Genomic DNA, 22,932 nt, shown 5'->3' on the forward strand with positions numbered 1-22,932 from the left:
CTTTCTTTGTCGGCATACCCTGCCTGGCAGTGCCAGCATCAGTCTGTCAGGTAGGAGGTGGCAGACTGAGGCACCCTGCTTGCAGGCAGCTCAAGCTCTTGGAAGCATGCTGCTCACACCCTGCCTTCTTCGTGCGTGCAGAGCAGTTCTTCTCACCAGCCTACTGCCATCAGCACTTCACACGGCCGCAGAGCCCGCTTTCCTCACGGGACCACCAGGGCAGGGCCTCAAGGAGGTCAGCTCCTCAAGGAGCCATTTCGGGCCCTACACAGGCCCAGGCCCGTCGGCGGCGGGGCCGCCTCCGCGGACAGCGCAGATCGCACCTCACCCTGTCCCGCGCTACCCCTGCTCTCCCCTCTCCTTTCCCGCCTCGGCGGGGCTTTCCCTCAGGGCGGCCGCTCCCCTCCCGCGCGCGCGATCCCCGGGCGCCAACGGTGCGGCGCGAGGCGGGGGGGTGGGGACGGCAGCAGTTCGGCCGCCATTGCCCCGCGCGGCGCGGCGCGTGCGGGCGGCCCCTTTAAGGCTTCGACGGCGGCAGCGTGCACATCGCCATGGCAACCGAGGGCGGGCGCCGTCGGGCGCGCTGACGTCGAGGGGAAGCTGAGCAATAACAGCCGCGACGCGGGGCGGTACGACGGTGTCGGCGGCCTCGGGGCGCGTGCGCGGCCTCGGGCCTGCTTCTATTTATGTGGGGGGGCGCCAAGATGGCGGAGGCGGCGAGGAGAACGTAGGGAGCAGATCAGACCGGGCGGCGGAGGGGGGAGGGGAGAAGGAGGAGCCGGGAGGAGGGAACGCGGAGAGCGGTGTCACCGTTCGCGCGAGGCGGGGGCCGGTGAGAGGGCGGGGGGGCGGCGGAGGATGGCGGAGCCGCGCCGGGTGCCGTTCATTAGCCTGTCACCCGTGAGGCGCCGCGAGGCCGAGAGTCCGGCGCTGGAGCGGGAGCCGGGGGGCCGCGAGCCGGAGCCGCCGCCGGCGGGCCGCGAGGTGCCGCTGACGGAGCCGCCGCCGCCGGCGCCTCGGGAGAGCGCCGCCCGCCTGGAGTCTCCCCGCGAGCCCGGCCGGCCCGAGCAGCCGCCGCAGCGGGAACCCCCCCGGCCCGAGCCGCCGCCGCCGCGCCAGGGCAGCCGGCAGGAGCCGCCGCCGCCGCAGGAGGCGCTCCCGCTCCGCCAGACGGTCCGCCTGGAGGTGGTGCTGAAGGACCCCACCGAGGAGGGCTGCGTGGAGTTCAGCTACCCGGAGCTGCTGCTCTGCAGGGAGGCGCGGGTACGGGACCTCCCCTTCCCTCCCTTCTTCCTCCTCCCCCCTTCCGCCTCTTCCACCGTAGCGTTATCGGCGGCCTCGTCCTGCCGGGGTGTTTGTCCCGGCGCTGAGACCGTGTTCGGGAGAGGGGAGGGGTTCGCTTCGTCGAGGAGGGCGCCTCGCATCCCGGCTCTCTGCCCTCTTTCTGCCTGGGTAGCGGTGCGGTGTACCCTCTGGGACCGGGAGGCTTTTCTGGCGGAAGATGGAGCTGTCCCGTGTTGGGCTGTTGTCTTTGGGCTCTCTGCTGGTGAAGGAGTTGTTAGCCCGGCTCTGTTGCCAATCTTGCAGAGCAGTGGGGTGAGCGTCAGTCCTGGAGGTGCATTATGGAGTAGGAGTTAACCTCGTTGTAACTGGCACCTCACCCGTAACTATCAGAGCCTTCGCTCAGGAAAAGTTCTTCTTCTTTTTCTCCCAATCAGAAAATACTTAGTACTTGGGCTCCTGTGTTTATCCTGCAGACAGTTTTGAGGAGCGAGCAGTATCACCAATGAGCAGGACAGAGTGCTCAGTTAGGAAAGAGCCAGTCCTGCTGGAGCCAGTCACTCTGTGAGGTGCAGGTACTGATGAAGTTACACTGTGTGGTTGTGGCTTCTCTTAATTTCTCTGTTTGATTTTAGAGAAAGTTTTTATCTTCTTGGAAAAGGCAGGGGCAGCTGCTACAGAGACAGGTAGCTTTTGTGAAATCTAAGGGCAAACTTCAGGTACTGGTACTGATACTGTCATTGGCTTTTCAAATCCGGCATAACCACCAGCACATAATAACCAGCATAAAGAGTGGTTAAAGGAGCAAAATATTTCTATTTCTAACAGTGCTTAGTGGCCTGTTTACTTCTTGCACAGTATGGAAGGGATGTAGAAGTTTGTTGTGTTCAAATGCTGAATCCCTCTGTGACTTCTGAGGTAAGTTAAAAGCTCCAGCCCTACAGCTGCTGTGGGCAAACAGTGCCAGCAATGACTGCTCTGGATTGCAGCAGCAGCCTGGTGCTTTGTGGAGTGCCATCTTTCTGAGTAGTTCCTGTGTGAGGATGGAAGTTGTGGTAGTGTTTCAGAGTGGGCCTGCACATAGAGGCAGACTTTGTCCCCTGATAATCCCCACTTGTAACTGCTGTTTTTTGTAGATTGTTAATGTGTTAATCGCATAGGGGGGGAAAAAGTATATTTATGCTTCTGATGAAAATTCCATGTTTTCTGGAGGAAAGTAGGGGGGGGGAGAAACACTGATGTAGAGGAGTTCTGTTACAACTAAGATCAGATAGATAGAAATAGTGATAGAATTGCTTCATAAGGAATCTCTGACAGTACAGATTGAAGATCAGTAGATTGTAATATTGTCTCTTTCTGGACTGTGAGGAACAAACAACTGATTATGTAAAACTGTGTCATAAATTGTGATCCTTTAAAAGCAATTCTGAACTGTTCAAAATCTATTGTGTAGTTGTCCTGTCAGTTTAACTTCTTGCTGATTACAAAGCAGAAACTGAAAAGGCTTCTCTATATAGCAGAGGGGACTTACAATCTTGCCTCAGTCAGCATGCAAAGACGAGGAGCATGTTGTGTCCAGGAGTAAAACAGGTATCCCACTTCCTTCATGGTTATAGGAAACATAAGAGGAGAGCTTGCTCTGCACAAATCAGCCTCTCACTTAATCCCTGGTCACTCTCAGACCAAGAAATGTTGTAACCTCTTCAGAATCCTAAAATAGAAGCAATTATGAAAGGAAGACTGATTCTGCTTGTGGAGTAGAATAACTACGGTGATGTGTAGTAGTTAAGGCAGCGGAGAAAACTGCTTTGTTAAAACAGATCTTGAAGAAGAATCTTCTGCCCTCTGTCATTTTTCTGCTGATTCTGAGATTTGCTGTGAGTTAGTGGTAAGTAGTTAGCAGTTAATGCTGTTGTTTTAAATGGAGCTTAAGCTTTCAGAACTTAGTTTTGTTATAAAGTTAAAATGAACAGTTCATACAAACTTAGTTATGCAAACTGTTTTTGTAGGGTGAAGACTGATGGGGTTTTCTGAAGACTATTGTTTACTACTTATCCCTTATAAGTTACTCAGTTTCCTTGAAGCTATTCCCATTGAAGTTCAACATGACATAATTCAAAACATGTCTTTATCCTGTAGTGTTGCTTGGGGCTAGAGTAGCCAAGAATGGATCTCCAGAGGCTCGCTGTTCTGGAAGGGAAAAGATGTGTAAAAATTCCATCAGTGTATGGGAATAACTGGAAGCATTAATTTAATAGGTCTCTTAAGCAGTTAATAAAGAATACCAAAATTTACTTGACAGGTTGAATGCTACCTTTTTTGTTGCTGTTGTTCAATTCGAAAATTGGATTTACAGCCTGAAGGAGAAGCTGATGAAAATGTTTCTGTGTGGTGTTCTTCTCCTTTGCTTTTTTTTAATACCAGTGAAGAAAGCATCCTTTGGTGGGGTTGTTTGTACAGTTCATCTTCTGGTAGGAATAACCACATAACATTTTTGTTTAAAACAACATAAAATGGTTGAGCCAGAAGTCCACATTGGCTTGTGTCAGGCAGGCTGTAGATGTGCTGAAGTAGTAATGTCTTGAAGTTAATGTGAAGTTCGAAAGACCTGACTGCCTGAGCCCTTACGTACTGTCAAACTGAAGTTTGCTAATAACTACTTAAAGCATATAACAAAGTAGTCCAGCTACACCTTTGATGGTTTGGTGAAGAGATGAGAATTAACTAATTTTCCTTGACCTGTGTTGGAGTTTGGCAGTAGAGGCTGAACCTTCCCACCAACATTCTGTTACGTGATGTTGCTGTCACAGAGGGCAGCAGTTGGGCAGTTGGACGAAATGATGTGTGACATGGAAATGCATATGAAGCAAAGGTGTATCATTGAATTTCTCCATGCGGGAAAATGGCACCTTTTGACATTCATGAATGCTTATTGAACATTGCAAACAGTGGATGTGAGCACAGTGAGATGGTGGGACGTGTGTTTCAGTAGTGGTGAAGACGGCATTGCTGATGGAAATGCATCACTATTGAAGAAAAATGCTGTGTTGTCACTAGGAATTTCTCCTATCAGTGTTTGTGTGCTCTTTGTATCTGTTGTATTTCTCCTGGAAATAAATGACAGGCATTACTTTTGGAGTGATCTATATAGAGTGGGTTTTCCCTGCTAAAAGGAGAAAGTGTTTTATGAATTGAGCAGTATTTACATTAATATGTAGCATGCAGGAAAGGCACATGTAACTTAGTAGATGCTTCTTGTAAGTACTCAATTTCTCTTACTGTGGGGGGAGGGGATCTGGCTTTTCAGACCATTGCATGATGCTTTTTGTTCCATCGTTGTCTGTTGTAGAACTTGATTTATTCATTGAGTGGTTCATGTGAAGTAAAGTTAGAGAAGCATCTGTGAAGGCCTAACTGTTCTGCCATGTTTTAGAACTGTTACCACTCCCACCCCTTTTACTGTATTTTGTATAGAAAATTGACAAATGCAGTCATAGGTTGTTTTTTTTTTCTGGGAAAAAGAAAAAAAGAACACCTTTTCATGCTCTTATTATTCATTGACTTCTTGTCAGTGGAAACTCAGAAGTGGATGCTTCCTGCTTATTTATACAGCTGGAATATTAAATCATGTTATTCTAGCTGCTGTAGTGGCAATACTGTAGTATTTGTGCTGTGAATTCTGAAGTTATCCAAACAAGTATATAGCAGTAAGGAAGTTTGGGGTGGTAAGGGTAAGCTACTTGTTACAGTGTGACTTAGCAATTGAAAAATAACATAGCATTCTTGCTGGTTAGCGTGCTGGGTACATCTTGTGTGTGGTACCTGAGGATCACAGCACCAATAGGGTAGGCACCAGTGTAAGTTATGTGTGGAGTTCTTTCTCTTTGGATCTCTAGTTCAGCCAGCATTCTCTTCTGCTTATGCTTTTGGTTGAGGTTGCACTGGAATACTTAGGGAAACGTAACGCTGAACCTTTAGTTTTGCATTTGTCTCTTCACTAGGAGGAGACAAGTAGATGATAACTGAATGGCTTACACTCTTTTGTAGAGCATGAAGTAAGCATTTGGACCCTCTTAGGGATTCCCACTACTTGGTCGTTAGAATATACTTTATCCACTTTTAATAGGTTTTTACTAGCCATATCTTATGTTTCTCTTGTAACTGAATGAATACTTCTGCATTTTTCAGAAGAAATCTGTTCACTCAGAAGATCCTTTCAACGATGAACAACGTGAGCGGCACGAAGTGGAAGCACTAGCCAAGAAGTTCGAGGCAAAATATGTGAGTTTCTGTGCCTTGTTAGCATGTACAACTGTTTAGTTGTGACGGTGTGGCATTAACACCAGGTTTTGGTTGCTCAGTAGAGATGTTGATGTAATGTCAAATGACTTCTGTATATGTCAGAGCTGGCCATCTCATTTATATTTCATCTAAGTAGCTTGAAGCTGCTACAAGATTATTAGACAAGTCTGCTAAATAGATTTCTCCATAGGATAGTATTGCCTGTGAAGCTATTCCTGGGAAAGCTTCCTATGTAAGGGCAACTGAGTAATAAATGCAGGTCGATATTAGTGATAAATACTGTTGTGCACTACTGAGCAGCTCTTCTCTTAAGGCTGTGTACTGACAAATCTTGATGAATTTCTGACTAGTTTGGAATGCTTCCATAGGAAGCTATTATTTAGTAAGTCATCACTTGATGAGTTTATCTTGTAGCTGCCAGATGCCTAAAGTTAACTCTGCTGACTCCTGAAAATGTATCATGAATGACTTGAGCAACTCTAGGTGATAATATAAAGAGGCTTTCACTAATAAATGAAGGTAGAAATCAGAAAGTGTTGTCTAAAACCACACCCAAGCAAGCCTTTAAGAATTCATATGGGTAGGGTTGGGTGATTAATTCTGAGCTGGCAATCAGAACCTCATCATCGTGCTTCGACATGTTGATATTCTGAATTACTAATAGAGAAGGGAAACAAGAACAGTGCTTTGTATCTTTTGCTATTAATATGCATATTGAAATGTTACTTGTTTGATTTCTTTTTTTTTTTCCTGGCGAAGGCTGACTTTTAGGAGTATCTGGTCTAAATATTCAGTAGAAGCAATTAGTATTTCAGAGCATGTTAGATGTGATACATCACAAAAGAAATCCTTAAACTGAAAAGAATCATTTTCTTTTTTTTGAAGGGATTGACAGAAACTCAATATAGCCAGTATACTGAGAAGGCAGTTCCATAAAAGTGTTTAGTTTTCATTTGAATGATAAATTACTTTTTGAACTTCAGAGAGAAATATTTCAATTGTACTTTCTAGAAACTCATTTCCATAAAACAAGTTAAGGATTTTAATAATGTTCTAAAACAAGCAGCTTAATTGTAGGAAATGAAAGTCAGTGGAGAGCATGTAAAGCAATATATGTAGGAGGGGTGGGGGTGGTGGAAGCAATCTAGTACACATGCAGTGTAGTATGCATGCATATACATTCATTCATCAAAGCTAAACGTGTACATTTATGGACAAAGTTTATTATTAAAAATATGAAAACTTAATTCCAGTGCTCAGTAGCATAAGTAAGAGGCAAATAGGTATTTGTAACCATTAGAAAAGCAGTAAATAACGAACTACTGTTTTACCAAGGTATGAATTCATGCTTGTATTTGACTGCACTTCTAAGGTCCTGCCTTTCTTTATTCTGTCATACTTTATGCCCCCACTGCCACAAAATTCTCAGAAGGCAAATGTCTTCTAGGAACAATTTATTAGAGTAGGACGACTAAGGATGGAGGGTGCAGAGAGATTGATAGTTCTTGTGTTAAATAGTCGCCGTCCTTTCTCTCTTCCAATACAAGAGCCATCAGTCTCTACTTACACTTCGCGGTAGGAAGAATTGCATGTCTGTATGCTGACCCAGTGCAATTGCTCCTGTTCTGACAATATCCAGCCAGCTTCTGAATCTTGAGGTGAGACATTTACTCCCTAGCTTAAACTAGGATAGATATCCACTGATGTAGATGCTAATTCTCTTTATCTAATACTTCAGTGTAGAAGTAATCATTGGTTGTATGAGAATGAAGGTTTTTCTCACATTTGCAGGAAGGATTATTTCTTAAACTGATAATGATTTACCCATTTAAAATTGTCAGGTGTCTTCTTTACACAGCATTGATAGTGTAGTAGTGGGAAAAAAAAATGTGATTTGTGGAAAGCACTCTTCCTTAAAGACTTTTTTTACTTTTTTTCATGTAAATGTCTGTACTTATCATTGGTACAGTTTTGGATACATCTTGCTGATACCAACATAAACTCTTTTAATAAACTTTTCTAAGTCTGGGAGTGTAAAGTTAATGCAGTTTGTTTACTTGATTGTTTAGAACTTTATTGTGATGACTGTGAGTTTTAATGTGCCAGCATAGAAATCTCTTCCAAATAGTCGCAATTTTCAGTCCTGCTTTCTTATTTTTTAGTAAAATTAAACATTATATGCTGTATGCTGTAAAAACATTATATTAATCTCAGGCAATATTATATAAAATGTTAAAAATAATAATCCTGAAATAAGATCAGTAGTGGTCAGTTGTAACAGTTCTCTGACACCATGGGAACCTCATGCTTGAAAGTGTAACAGAGCAAGTGTGTGCTGATGTTGCCTGAGCATGCCTTTTGATCAGTTTGTGGCTTAATTTCTTCCCAAGCCGAGGGCTGTGTGTTTAGCCACCATTCATGTAGTTTTCTGCCGTAAATCTGCCAGGCCATCTTCTGAGCTTACTGATATTTAACGTTGTATTCCACAGCACTGAGTGGCGTGGTGATTGCTATATGAAAACATTCTGTGTAAAATTGTTGGCCAATAAGTTCGTGTGGTGCTCCTTAATTCATGTATTGTGAGAAAGAGTGAATGGCTTCCTGTTCTTCTCCATGCTGCGTGTGATTCTGATGCTATCAGCTAGTCTGTCATTTCATTCTCCAGCTGAACTCTGATACTGTACAGTAGCAGCTTTTTACCTTTAAAATCTTTGTTGGCTCACTGTTCCCTTTTTTTGTTCCAGTTTCTTTTTTTAAATGAAAGAACATTAGCAGTAGGATGCCCTGATTTATCGGTGATATAATCATGACTTCTGGTTTTGTTCTTTTTTTTTTTTCTAAGTCCTATTTCTTTCCTTTTTTGACCACTGCTGATTGTCGGGCAAATGTCATAGAACTCCATGTAATGACTCCAGCACTTCCTGAGCAGCATAACAAATTGGGAGCACGCTGTATTTGTTGTTAGGGTTATACTTCCTTTGTGCGGATTACCTTCCTTTTATTATCATAGAATTCAATTTACTATTCAAGTACTGAGAACCGAGTGGTCTCAGTGCTCCTTCAGCTGCCTCTCATATTTACTACACTGAGTAATTTCTGACATCTATCTCTTCCTCCCCGCCCCCCAGCTGTTAGCCTTCTTTGTTGCTTCTACAGATGGATACGTGTTCTTTGGTGACCCATTCGTTCCTACCCTTCGGATACTGGCCTTAAACCAGTCATTAATTTGAGCGGACCTTCTCTCTCATCCAGTGATCGTTTGCTGTCTTTAAGCATCTTGGGGTCTTTTTTTCAAATTTTGAGGTTCTGTTTCCTTCCAGCAAAATTATTTTCTGCCCTGGAATGTGTATTCTTGTATCTCCTGGTTTTGTTTTTTAACTTTTATTAATGTGCCTAATACAGAGATGAAATTGACTCATTTCTGAAGAGTCTTCCAGGGGCATTGTATTTGCTACTTTCTGTGGTGTGAAGGTTCTTTAAACTTCGTGTTATGCTCTATCGTTGAATTAATATTTGAGCTTCTGAACAATTGCATGAGTGCTGTTTGTAGCTTCAGGAATCCTCAGTTTGCTCTGGTGTAATGGCTGCTTATGCTTTGGGACTGAAAGGTTGGAGAAGCTCTTTGAGAAGAGAGGTGGAATAACACCAGTAGTAAAACTTCCCTTAATTATTGTGTAGTAAGCATTGATGCAGAAGATCGCTTCAGTTTTGTCTGGAACATCGATAGAGATGAGCCAGTATACTTTTAACACACTTCCTTAAACATAGCTTGGTAGAGTCAGCCTGAAGGAAATTCTCTAACTGCAAGTATGGTGGTTCAGATACTATCATATCTGCTTCTATCTCAAGACAACTTACTGTTTTAATCCTACCTTTACTCACTCTGCTCTTAGAAGACTTTCATTTATTAGGCTTGTCCCATATCTGTGCTGAATGTCTATGAATAACATGCAGTAAAAATGCATTGGGAAATCTCTTTTAAATGCTTGTATGTACTGAAGTAGGCATTACTGCAAAAAGACTTGGAACCCATGAACAAGGATGTGCTCCCCTGTGTTCTTAATTATCTGGAGTTAAGAGAAATAATACAGAGGTGGATTGCACTATACTATATTAATGGGATTGTAGAGGCAAAATGCCATAGTGTTCATTAACTTATAGTTGCTACAGAATCATGAGAATTACAAACTTGCATGAAATGCACTGGAATTTTAAAAAGAACACTTAAATTTTACCTCTGCTTTTCAAATATTTTCTTCTTTCATCCAATATTGTTTTTTTTTTTTTTTAAAACAAAAAGCTACTGCATGTCTGCGTATTCCCAAAGCATTGGACGAGTAACTTAACTATAGGGGATGACAGAGCTGATTAAAAAAAGGTTAGGGGTACTATTAGATTGGAAACCTGAACTCGAAATGGAACTCACCTTTGTGGTTTTTTTCTTATACAATTGTGTTTATTTGTTTAGTTATACCTGTTTGTTTGCCAAGAGTATATACTTTGCTCATAGTTAGCAAATATTCATGGAAGAGCCTGATGTTGTTTTAGTAAAGATGGTGCCCTTAGGCACTTAGTTTTAATAATTTTATATTGACAATTTCCACAGTATGCAGGAGTCAGAAAACTAGGCCTCACATCTTAAGCACTGCTTGTTTGCAAGGCCTTAAGTTCAGTTATCCTGCAGTTGGTTTGAGCTCGGTGTGACTTTTTACTGAACAGTTACACTTTCATGTTGGAAGAGTACTTACAGGTTAAACTGAAGTTTACTTTCTCTTGGAGGTGAGTGAATGCTCATGGCTTTAAGGTAACTCAAGTAACCATCTCATGTCTGGTCCTATCAACTGCAGTGACAGCTCTTGTATTTCATCTTACTGTGTTTTTCTTCAGTTACGTTAAATAAATGCTGTAACTTTTTGGAAACTCACACTCTGTATCTGCAAGCACCAGATCAATATTTTTCTCTTTTGGCTTAGGCTTCACACTCCTGTAGAAAGGCAGCCCATCTTGTGTGGGAAAACTTGTTAGCAAATGCAAGGCTGTTTGTGTTCTCCTTTGTAATGGCCCTGTAGTGTACTGAAAGACTTAACGCTACCTAAATTATGTCAGTTCTATCACTAACAGAATTTTAAAACCAGAGCAATGAAACACGTCTCAGCAGAAAATGTTAGGAATACTTCAGTCACCCAGAAACCAGGTGGCTAATGAATAACTTTCAGAAATGATTCTGATAAGGCATTTATACAGCATTTCAGCATGCTTGCAGGAACTCATTCCTATGTGAAAGTTATGCCTTCTGGTTTTTATTTACGTAGACAGTCTTCAAAGACACATCAAAGTAAAACTCTGCTAATTCCCTGAATGACTATCACACCAGTGTTCTGCGTTTTATAGACTTCAGTCTACGTATCTGTAGACTTTTGTTTGCTTTCTTCCCAACTGATATAACTTTCTTTTCTTTTCCAGAGTGGAAAGCCCCACAAACATCGGAAGGATCGCCTGCAGGATCTCATTGATATAGGTTACGGCTATGATGAAACAGACCCTTTCATTGATAATTCTGAAGCAGTAAGTAAGCCTTATTAATACAGCAACAAGAAATAAAGTGGCCTTTTTTTCTTTTCTTTATAAAAGGAAAAGAAAGGTAGTGGCAAATGCTTTGTGCTCGAGTGTAACTAGTGTGAATCCAAATGGTAAGTTACTGTGGGCATCCAATAAATGGATGGTTTGTAGTCTGAGATCATTTTGTATTGCAAGAGCTAAGAAAGCTGTTACTGTATCACATATTCCAGTTGTAGAAATTGATTTTATTTACAGTGGTCTGAAATTACACTGGGCTTTGTTTAGTTTCTTGTACTAGCTGTCTGGATTATGAATTGATTACTGGTGGTAGGTTTCCTGTATGAATTCGAATACTAGTCTTTTCTCCAGAACCCACAGGGACACTGAACATCTGAAAATTTTGAGATAAAATAGGTTTGAGATAAAAACAAGATTTTACAGATTATTTTATGAGTACTTTTCAGAAATCTTCTCAGATGATGTAAGACAAAAATGCATTAATTGGATGCAGGCAGTATCTATTTGGAGGATTATAAGAAGGCACTTGAAAATATCTTAAAGGTTATATAGAAAATTGTGAAGGAAAGAGCTTGGAAGAAAGAGTAGATGATAAAAGATTTGGGAACATCCTATAGTTCTCCTCTATTAGATGCCAGAAAGGAGTAGATATTCATTCTTCATTTTTACTTGACTAAACAGTACAAAACCACTAACAAGCACCACCTGACATGTTAGCCAGCCTTTAGTCTCCTCTGGTGAGTGGCACAGGACCAAGCAGCCATGATGAAGAGGGGGGAGCTAAAAGTTTGAGTCTTGAAAGGTGGGAGGAAAGGAAATATAAAGGAAAAAAACACCATGGAAATGAAGTGTATTGTTTAGCATTTATTATGCTGAGCTAATGTGGTAAGAGTCCTGGAAGTTATAAAACCATTTTGAGAACTCTGTGAACACTGAGCTGTGAGGTTTCTAGTGTACGGCAGTTGCTCTGCATACTGCTGAGAACAGTGTGGGTACACAGAAGGTATGCTGAAGAACTGGTACCTTCTTGAGCAAGAGAAGTCCAGCCATTTACCACAGTGGGTAGCAGGCTGAGCTCATCTCAGTGGATTGTTTTGATGAAGGCAGTCTGAAGGTGCATGAGCAAGTTGTGTGAAAAGTAAGTTTGCTGTAGATGCTTGGCCATAACCTCTATTAATTTGTCATCTCTTTTCTTGGCCCAGATTAATATTGGCAATGTCAACTAACATTTTAACTATCTTATATCCCATGGCTTTTGATTGTGCAGCTGGGACCATACTGGGGCCTAAGATGGTGTCATTTGCAAAGGTCAAATTCTGATCTTCAGCTCAGTAAGAACAGATGTTTCATTCTTGCTGAGAAAGCAGTTTAGTCTGTGTAGGCTTACCTGGGTACTCACTGTTGCTGAAGACAGTCACCCTCACTTCTGAAATCTTGTGATAACAATGCCCAAGTTATATTTTGATTTTTTTTTTTTTCCCAAGATTTATTTCGTTCTATCATAGATCTTATTTATGCATTGAGTACTCATAGTACAGATCCCTGTCAAAGCTGAATATGAGTTCTTGAGATTTGAACACTACTATTTCTCACACTTTGCTTCCTTCAAGTGCAGTTCTTGCTACCAGTAACACATCATTAGCTTTGCAGAACCATTTGCTTCAGATATCTCCTGCAAGAACATAGAAAAGGTAGTTGTCCAAGCACCAGAGGGTTATGTCGTGTGTAAGCTACTGGGGAAGAATGGTATATTATCTGAAGGCTGCTCTCCTGAGCAAATCATTATGCCTTGTCTTCATAATGAATTCATAGTGCAGACTAGTGAAATGCCATCTCTGTATGCCAGCTGCAGTCTTAAGTCCCTGTTGCTGAGCTTAAGGGCTCTATAGTGTGGCATTTTAGTGCAGCGAAACCTCTTTTTCATTCTCTGTCAGATGCAAATGGAAATTGTTTAGAAGGGAAGCCTAGATGTTGAGTTTGTTCATCTTCTCTGGACAGCTATTAAATCGCTGAGAAACAGCAGAACTAGGTTCAGCCTAGACACTTCCTTTTGAAATACATGCTTTCTTAAAAATAAAAAGCTATAATGTCCAGGGTACAGATGCTTGGAAGCAAGTATGAGCACCTCTTCAATTGTTCCAGGATTGGAGTCCTTTTATCTCCTGTGTCCCAGGCAGGATAAGCTTCCTTAGAATGCTAGTCCTTGTCACAGGAGTGAAAGAAATGCTGAACTCTTTGGCAATGAAAGAGATTTATTCTGTACCTTTAGGGAGTTCTTCCTTTTAAAAACAAATGTTGAGAGAATGCTATCAAATGCTATTGAAAAAATCAAACCAGTAAAACTAAACCTCTTTTTTAGTAGGCACTCTGAGTTAATGAATCCTGCTTTCTTTGGATCTGTTTGCAGATTAAGCAGTTTTCTACATGCAATGAAGAGGCATATATAACATGTGGCATGTGTAACTGCATTTGGTTTCTTCAGGAATCAAATTGGTCATTTTCTTCCTTGAAAGGGGAGGAAACGGTCAATCTCAGGGACTCTGCTAATGACATGATTGTCAAGTAACAGACTTCAATAGGGCTGGAGTACAAACAGCTATAGGGCGTGTGTTTCTAGAGGAAGATTCTTGGAAAGCACCGATTGAAGTGGACTTCCTCTAAGCAAAGAAGTTTTTCCAGTCACACTCCTTAAAGGGCAGTGGTACTTGCCCTGATAGAGTAGGTTGGGCTCAGGGCTGTTTGGCATCAGTGCCCCATCTTCAGCCAAAAAAAAATTGCCTGAGATTCCTACTGATCTTACAAACCTACTTTCATTGTTCTCTCTGGAAAGAATCAATCCTTGCCTATTGAGTATCACAGAACTGTAGGGGCTAGAGGGCACCTCCAGAGATCGAGTCCAGCTCCCCTGCAAAGCAGGTCCTCTACAGCGCTCTGCACAGGTAGGTGTCCAGGGGATCTTGTATATCTCCAGAGAACAAGAATCCACAACTCCCCCCCAGGCAGCCTGTTCCAGTGCTCCATCACCCTTACTGTGAAGAATTCTTCGCATATTGGTGCAGAACTTTCTATGATCAAGTTTCCCCTTGTCCTGTTCCTACAGACCACTCAAAAGAGGTTGGCTGTGTCTCTTTGATTCCCTCACTTAAGATATTTATAAGCATGAATCAAATCCCCTCTGAGTTGTCTTTTCTCAAGGCTGAACAGATCCAGTTTGCTCAGACTTTCTCTCATGAGAGAGATGTTCCATACCCTTAATCATCTTTGTGGCCCTCCACTGGACTTTCTCCAGGAGATCCTGGTCTTATACCAGGAAGTCCAGAACTGGATACAGTACTTTAGGTGAGGCCTGACCAGGGCAGAGCAGAGGGGGAGGATCACCTCCTTGCCACCAGGGCACACTGCTGGCTCACTGCCAACCTGTCATCCACCAGGACCCCCAGGTCCTCCGCAGAGCTCCTCTCAGCAGGTCATGTCCCACCCTGCACTGATACTTGCTGTTACTCTTCCCAGGTGCAAGACTCTATGCTTGCTCTTGTTAAACCTCATTTGGTTTAACAAAATATTTCCCTAAGTGACAATAATACTTACACCACATCTTCCTTCAGTCTCGTCTCCTCTTACTGAATAAGAACATAGTTAGATATTGCTGTATGCTTTGGATGTATCCTGGTGTTTGATTATTTTTTTTGTCTTCACCCTTGCTGTCCTCCTCCTTGGGTGATTTTGTTAGTTTCTAACTTTCTTGGAGAATTGGCTTTCTCTTCATAATTCAACTGAGACAAGTGGGAAATCTGTGCTTCAGGGGGTATTTCTGGATTGAGCGTTTTGATTGTAGTAAATGGATGCTGAAGTTTTCATTCTAGATAAAATTTACATTGAGGCAATCTTCCATTTTTTTTCTAGCTGCTCTATATCAGCTTGTTCCAACCTTTAGCAGTTGACTTCTGCAGTAGTAATGCAGTATTTATAACCTGCAAGGAAAGCTGTTCCTCCTCGGTTTTTCCACTGCTTCAAAGTCTAAAATGAGTATTGCTGTAGTGCAAATTACCAGGCTACAGTACTTGTGGAATGGTGCTCCTGTACGCTTTTGCTTTCCCTCAGTTCTTTCTGCATGCACTTGCATGTGAGCCTGGTCTCCTTGTTTTTGTGATGAAATATTTGGTCAGTTGCATGCCTTTCTGACAGCGTAAGCTTTATATGCGTGGAGGATCCCTGAAGTGCTCTTAATTTTCTGCTATGCCACATAGAATGGGAATCTGAAGAAAGACATTGTGTTCAGAGAACAAGTATGCTATTACCTCTTACTTACACCTGCATGTCCAAAAACAAGGATCACTTAGAACCTTTGTAAGTTGGACAGATGAACACAGAAGGGAGAACAGCCTACCTAGAAATCTGTAAGCATTTGTTTTGGAACAGTGATGCTCCGTAACCCAACTGACAGTAATTGAAACAAAACATAAATGCCAAGTGTAACAGAGATGCTGATTGATGGTCAGCACTTCAGGACACTCAAGACTTTAACTGTTAGCCTGCTAATGCTATAGGTGCTTATACTGGAAAAATGTTGCCTAAGACCCATTATTAAACATATTTTCATTTTAAATTGAGAGAGAAACTTAACATTATTGCTGCATTTTCATGTGGAAAAAGCTGCCCTTGTAAGCCTCTGTAACATCATCCTCACTAAGTATAGAGGGTGTCTTAAAGTTTTTATTTTTTAAGATATTTGCTAGCTGTTTCTTTGGATATAGGTTTGTTATTACTGACCTGTCTTCCTTGTTCACTGTCACTTTGCACAGTGGTTGGGCACCAGTGCATTGTGTCACTTTAATAAAAGATATCTTGCATGCTTCCCAGGTGTCTTCAGGGTAGATCTGCTGGCTGGCAGCTGATATGTCATATGCATTCTAATGAATTCAGGGCAAATTTCAATTAAATTTTCCTTTGCTTTTGTGTCCCTACTCCCCGAAGATAAATGAGGGTGTAGTGTGGAGTACCAAACAAATAAAGCAGATACTGTTCCACATGCGGAATAGTTGTGTTTAAACTATGTACTATACTGGTTTAACACCATAGGTAGCCAACTATTACACAGCTGCTCTCACTGTCCCTCCTCTGAAGAACTTGTCTGTTTGGTAAGGACAAGGGGTTTGGTCATCAGTTGTTGCAGACATAAGAGGAAGATTTGTTGCCAGTTAGTTACAGTCTAGAATAGTAAGAACTAAAAGCAAATTAGAAACCCTTTTCCCTTCGTCTACCTTGTACCTCCCACCCTGTACCCAGGGTCTCAGGGGAATGCAGATTGTACTCTGTCCATAGTAATGCTTTGTTGTTGCCACTCCTTCGTGCTCATTCTGCCTTTGCTCCATGTAGGAGCATCGTCCCATAGGATGTCATCCTTCTCAAGTTGATCCTGTGTGGGTTGGCTTCTCAGGAGCTGCAAGGACATCATGGGCCTTTACTATGGGGCCCAGCATTCAGGGGTGCACCACTCCAGCATGGCTCCCCATCGGTGACAGCTCCCCTGCAGGCTCCTCTCCATGGGCTGCAGCTCTGGCCCATGGTCTCCTTCTGCAGGGGCTTGCCATGGACTGTGGGCTCCTGCATGGGTTGCACGTGGAGATCTGCCTGGGGCACCTTCTGCCCTTCTTCACTGACCTTGGTATCTCTGGGATTGTTTCTCTCTATATTTTTTTCACTCTTCTCTCTGTTTCCCCACAGCAACTTCTACCCTTTCTTGAGTATCCTGTTGTAGGCACCACCGAGTGTTGTTCAGTGGCTCAGCTCTGGCCAGCAGCAGGTCCTTGCAGGAGCTGGGTGGAGCTGGCTCTTATCTAACTTGGGGCCTCTCACAGAGGCCACTCCTTCAGCCTCCTTCATAGCAAAATGTTGCTGTAAAAGCCCAGTGCAATACTAAGCAGTCTTACAGTGCAAGTTTCATTATGGCTAGATGAATTAAATTGAATGTACAAAGTGAATCTGGTGTTTGTTAAAATGCTTTTTCTGCAAAATATACAATTTTTTAGGGAGGAATAAATGAGTAGCTTTTTTAGTCCTGCGTTCTGACTTACATTTAAATCAGATACTTTAAGACTGTTCATTTACTTCAAGACCTCATTGGGACAGTTCAGAAACAGAAAGCTCAAATAGCTTCTTGGATATTTAAAAAAACAAGCAAGCAGATGTGTATCTGGCCTTTGTAGTATCATTTCTTAAATTGGTGTATGTCAAGACTTCTGTAGCAAGAAATATATAATATTGATAGTAACTGCAGCACTATTTTTTACTACTTTCAATCTTTTTTTTTTTTTTTTTTTTTTGAAAGTACAAAGTTACTTTTCAAAGTAGTCAGAGCCACTGGAGGAGTAGATGGGTAGTTTGGGGTCAGCTAGTCTTCATGAGTAGAGAAATATACTTAAGTAGTACCAGGAACTTGTGTTTTCCAAAAATATTCAGACATAGTTATTGCTGCAATATAAAGGGGCTTAAAAATAGCCAAAATCAGAGTCTTGGATAATAGCATTTGTCTGAAGTGTCATAAATGAAGAGTTTGCAGTTCACATTAAATGAATGGAAAAGGAAAGCATAACTTTTTTTCAGTAGTATTATTCTGAAACGTGAAAGCTGGAAGGGTTAAGCACTACATTAAAAATACAGTTCAGTATTCTACTACTATTACTTACTCAGAGTGGATCAGAGCACAATCTCTGAAAGAATGCAGTTGGACAGATAGGTCACATGACTGATCATACACTTCATAAAGTAAGCTGAAATGCAAATACTGCTGTGGAAGTAATGCCTCCTGTTTTTTGTTATGTTGGCTCATGATGTCAGAAGAGAGTTTGGTGGTACTTCCTGCCGGTGTTCTGTTACATTTTGTTGCCATGTGACAGATGGTAGCAGAGGGACAAAGGGTGTCTGGCTTGGAAGTGCAAATGAAGTAAAGGTGTGTCATTGGATTCCTGCGTGTGAAAAACTTATGTTCATTGATATTTGCTGAACATTTATGGAGACCAAACAGTGGAAGTGAGCACAGTGAAGCAGTGGATGGTACATTTCAGCAGTGGTGACAGCAATGTGAAAGACAGGACAAGCCATGCGTATTTTTGTGAGCAAGGTGTGCAGGCCTTTGTTCATCACTGGTGAAAATGCATAGCTAATGGTGGTGCCTATGTTAAAAAATATATATATATTGTTTTGTAGTTGAGAATTTTGTTGAATAGTGCTGTTCTTGTTTTCATGGTAATAAATAGGAGGCATTATTTTCGGATCAACCTACTTAACTAAAAGGCACCATAAAACTTACATATATATTGTGGAAGTGGATCCTTTAGCATTACAAAGCTTTCTGCTCAGTTTTCTGTGTAATCCTGGAAAACTCCTTTCAACCTAAGCCATTCTGTCATTCCATTATTGCTGGCCTGGTGAATATCTCCCTGCTTCCCACTGCAGCTGGCTAGAGCCATCTCAGAAATGTGCTGAACAAGGAACAAAAATGGTCTCTGCTTGTTTTTATCAAAATAAAGCTAGTTTCACAACAAATGCTATTCAGGTTTTATTTTTTTTTTTTTAAACACTTGAATGCATTTACAGCAAATCTCATTTCTAGGAGTTAATGCAGAAGTACTGAAAAGCCTTTTTATGTGTGTACTTCTATTATACAGCTTGTTCTCTGGCAAAGAACAGAACAAGCAGAATTGTAACCAGAATATCTAAACACAGAAGCAGACAAGATGTGTACTGTGGGTTTGGATTTCAGAACTAAATTAGTTATAGTACGTATAATTGTGCAGTTCTTAGTGTAAGAATAAAGAAGAAACTGGTTAACTTAATTAGGAATAAAAACCAGTTAATTTATTTTAAAAACATTTAGATTACCTTTCACATGGAAACAAATCTAGAGTAACAATACTGTTGTTCAAGGATAGTAGAAAATAAGAGAGTAGTTGAGAATAACTTCTATATTGATGTACTTTTAAGACAGTCTCAGTCTTTCTTTGCAGGATCTTTCCATAATCTGAGACAACCCTCTGTTCACAGGAACCAGTGCATAAATCTTGTTTGTGTATCTGATTATTCTAATTCTCAGTCTTTGAATGTATAAGGAAGATTAGAGCATTGTAAAGGAGTTTAACAGATTTCCTTCAGTAATAGATTTAGACAGGAGCTCTGATTCGATATGCAGAAAAAGCTAACGAGAAGCAAAATCTTGAAAAGACTTCATTGAAAGATTGGGAAGTTGCAAGAGGTGTATGCCTTCTGAGTGTCCTGGAGGAACTTCAAAGTTAAGCTGAATCCAGCTGTTGCCAGTGTATTATAATATCTTATTCAAGTTTTGTGTTGGATTAGAGCACTAGTCAGCAGTGAGCTTACGTTGGAGGATGAGAGACACTAGTTATGCTTTAGTTTGTAGAACTCTGTTTTAGATTTATTCCTTGTTCAGCAGGCTGAGGACAAAACAAATTTTATTGGGGAAAAATGAAATTCCATCAAGGGTTAAGGAGATCTGAATGTCAGAAAGGTCTCTGGAAGTCAGACTAAATTCATAGTCCTTGGGGGAAGCTGTTGAAGCCTTAAGTGGTCAGCTGTACTTCCCCATCTTGCTGACATTGTTTGCTGCTGACTGTATGGAAGTCTGTTCTTCGCTATATTGAATAAAGTGTGCCTTTCTGGTCAATTTGTTTTCATGAGTTTGTGCCGTGTGTCATGTCGATCATACTAATCACCTGCTATAACTCATGGTTTTCTCACTTGTGGACTGTCTTTAATTGTTACTTTGTTCTCTGGGGCTTCCTTTACTGCTCTGCAGCCAAGTCTCCTCAGTATTTCCCTTTTCTTGTTCTTTACTTCTTATGATAATAGTCTCAGCTTTAACTGTGTACTTTCTCCTCTAAACTTGGCAACTACTCTATACTTCTGTTTTGATCCCATACAGCCCTAACCTCACCAATTCAGTTCACGCCCTGTCAGCCTAAAAGGGAAATGCCTGTTCTGTCTATTAACTACTGTGGATAATCATTTATTTTCTTTCCCTTTCATCTCCTTGTACTTAATGAAGCTGCTTCTGAGGGCCTATGCAAAAGCATCAGGCTTCTCTGAAGCTTTTACCCAGCCTCCACTCTTCAGTTCACTTTGCGTGATTGTCCTGGACTTTTAAGGTGAATGACAAGTCCATAACTGAGTCACTTTGCTTTCAATTTGTCTAATAGTCTCCTGTTTTCTTGCACTAGTCTTTCATGCAGTCTCAGGGTATTTCATAGATCCTGTCACTGCTTTTATTTTTTTTTGTGTGTTCTTGTACTGCATGTTAAGCCTTCCATTCCAAGAAGATAAAGATGATGACTCAGTGAAATTTCTAACTGCTTACTCAGATCAAATCCATGTAAAGTTCCAAGTTCAGGCTGTTCCATGCAACTTACTGCTCTAAGTGCTTGTTAATTGTTTTCCTCTTAAGAATATAACTCTTCTGTCTTCATGCTTTTGGTGGTGCAAATTTTGTAGTTCTTAAACTGTCTCCAGTTGTATCTTCGGTATATATTACATATATATACATATACGTTCAGTATATATTACATCTGTGCAGGGGGAATGGACTAACCTGGTAACTGACTGCGTTGCCCTGCATGTGTTCCCTTCCTGTGAGTGATCTCAGATCTCCAGTTACTGGCATGGCAGTTAAAAATGTGTGTACTTGCCCTGGTAATTTTTTCAACCTGTTGAATTCTGGGATGTATCAGCTCTTAGCAGGCAAGCAGTGAAAGGCCCGCTGGCTCACTATTCAAAATAGCAAACACATTGTTTCCCTCTTCACTGTCCTACTTAATCGTTTGGTCTTGCTAGTAAACATTTATTGTTTAGAGCTGTAACTCAGAGTAAACTTTTTCTTATGCCAGAGTACATACCTCTAAGATGTGTCAAAATCTCACACCCTTCCCTTCAGAAGGGAAGAAACCAATTCTCAATCATTTAAATGTCATTGTATCTTTTTGGTACTTTGTAACACTTAGGCATTTTGGTTTTATGCCTCTAAACAGGCTATTGTTTCTGTTTGTTGTTGATCAAGCTCAGCACTTTAGATTTTTCACTATTTGTTGTTAACAAAATGTGTCACCGAAATTAACAGATGTTTGAAAATACTTTTCACAATAGGCGTCACAGCAATTATAGCAAACGAACAGAGAACCTGGTAAGAAAAGGGTTTCTTTGTGCAGGTACTGTGAGTTGTTAAGGAATAGAAAGTTTGTTGGAACAGTCTGAGCAGGCCAAGTGCACTGCAGAGTCCTGTATTAATGAAAACTAATCAGGAAGAAGATGAGCATTGCTGTGGCTATTTCCATTAAACAAAGGGTATAATCCAGGAAGTTCTTTATGTTTGTTTTACAAAAACAAGTTTGTCTATTGTTTCAGTTCTATTTCCTGGGTATGACAATATGCAGTTTTGCAAAATTCTGAAATGGTTTAGATTTCTTCCTTTGCAGAGTGATGGCTGTTCAGATTGTTTTTTTTTGAAAACATGGAGCTCTGAAAATAACTTTTTAATTATCACTTGCAGATAACTAAAGGATCGGTTACAAATGTTTGAGTAACAGGAAGTGTTATTAGAAAACATTGTTAGCTTGAACTGTGCGTTCTCTGATAAGATTGAAGGATATTCAGTGAAAGTATGACACCATGTGAAATCAGTAGAGGCAGTATTTTTACAAAATGCGTTTTAAATTGGAGATGTTGCTGCTATGGATGTAAGGCTGTTGTAGGCAAAAACAGTTCACAATGTGCTTACCTATTGCATGGACCAAATCAACTTGTAAACAGTGAAACTGCTCATAGGCAGGTGGTGCATAGTTGTCCGTATAGTTTATGTATCATGAGATTTTAGCTTCTAACATAAGGTAGCATGCTGGCAGAGATAGGAAGTTGGAAATACTCTCTCTAAAGGGAGAAAAGGCCTCCATGCCTGTTTTCACTTCCTTCAGAAAGCAGAGCTGTTTCTTGTTTTAATGTTGTAATCTTTTCTTCCGAGATCAAGGTGTGATTTTGAAAGTACAGAGATGATTCTGTGATATTAGTATTCTGTACCCTGTCCAGTGAGCTTTTTTATAGTATTACTATCCTGATTTATGCTAGCAGGCAGTACTTATGTAATTCTGTAGAGTTATTCATGTATAGGGAGTGGTAAATGAGCTACATAAACATTTGAAGTGATGATGATAAACTCTTTTTTTCATGCCAGTACGATGAATTGGTTCCTGCATCCCTGACAACCAAATATGGAGGGTTTTATATCAACACTGGTACCCTGCAGTTCCGCCAGGCATCTGACTCAGAAGATGATGACTTTGCAGAGGACAAAAAGCATAGGCCACCAAAAGTGAGTGGTATTAATTATGCTTTTTATACAGTGGGCAATGAATGAGGTGGGCATCAAAATAGATTTGGTATGCTTAAATGCTGTAGATGAAGAGACTGAAAGCAGAGTGATACACGGTACTGCCTTATTGCAGTCTCTTTTTGTGGCTGTTGCATAAGCACTTAGGAAATAAGTCAGGATGCCCATAGACTGTTCAGTCTTGGAAAACTAATCACCTGTTCAGGCAGGCTTACAAGCTGTGTTCATCCATCATAAGTAAGTGACAGATAACTACTTAATTTTATAAGAATTTTATTCCCTAAGATGAAAACATAATTTTTTCAACATTGCTTTTCTAATTCTGTAGAAAATAGGATTTGAAATGTTCTTGATACTCAGAATAGTACTTAAAAGAAAATGTC

General features: G+C 41.2%; 1 protein-coding gene across 1 annotated transcript in view; it reads left to right on the plus strand.

Moving 5' to 3' along the window:
• The first annotated feature begins 858 nt into the window (after window positions 1-858).
• Window positions 859-22,932, plus strand: part of UBN2 (ubinuclein 2) — a 49,481-nt gene continuing 27,407 nt past the window's right edge. The window contains exons 1-4 of the mRNA XM_042890299.1: window positions 859-1,263; window positions 5,470-5,562; window positions 11,047-11,148; window positions 22,394-22,531. Coding sequence (XP_042746233.1) covers window positions 859-1,263; window positions 5,470-5,562; window positions 11,047-11,148; window positions 22,394-22,531 — 738 coding nt within the window. The remainder of the gene's footprint in view (window positions 1,264-5,469; window positions 5,563-11,046; window positions 11,149-22,393; window positions 22,532-22,932) is intronic.

Source organism: Lagopus leucura, unplaced genomic scaffold (assembly GCF_019238085.1).
Source record: "Lagopus leucura isolate 7727_CA_CO unplaced genomic scaffold, USGS_WTPT01 Super-Scaffold_100159, whole genome shotgun sequence".
Classification (NCBI taxonomy): domain Eukaryota; kingdom Metazoa; phylum Chordata; class Aves; order Galliformes; family Phasianidae; genus Lagopus; species Lagopus leucura.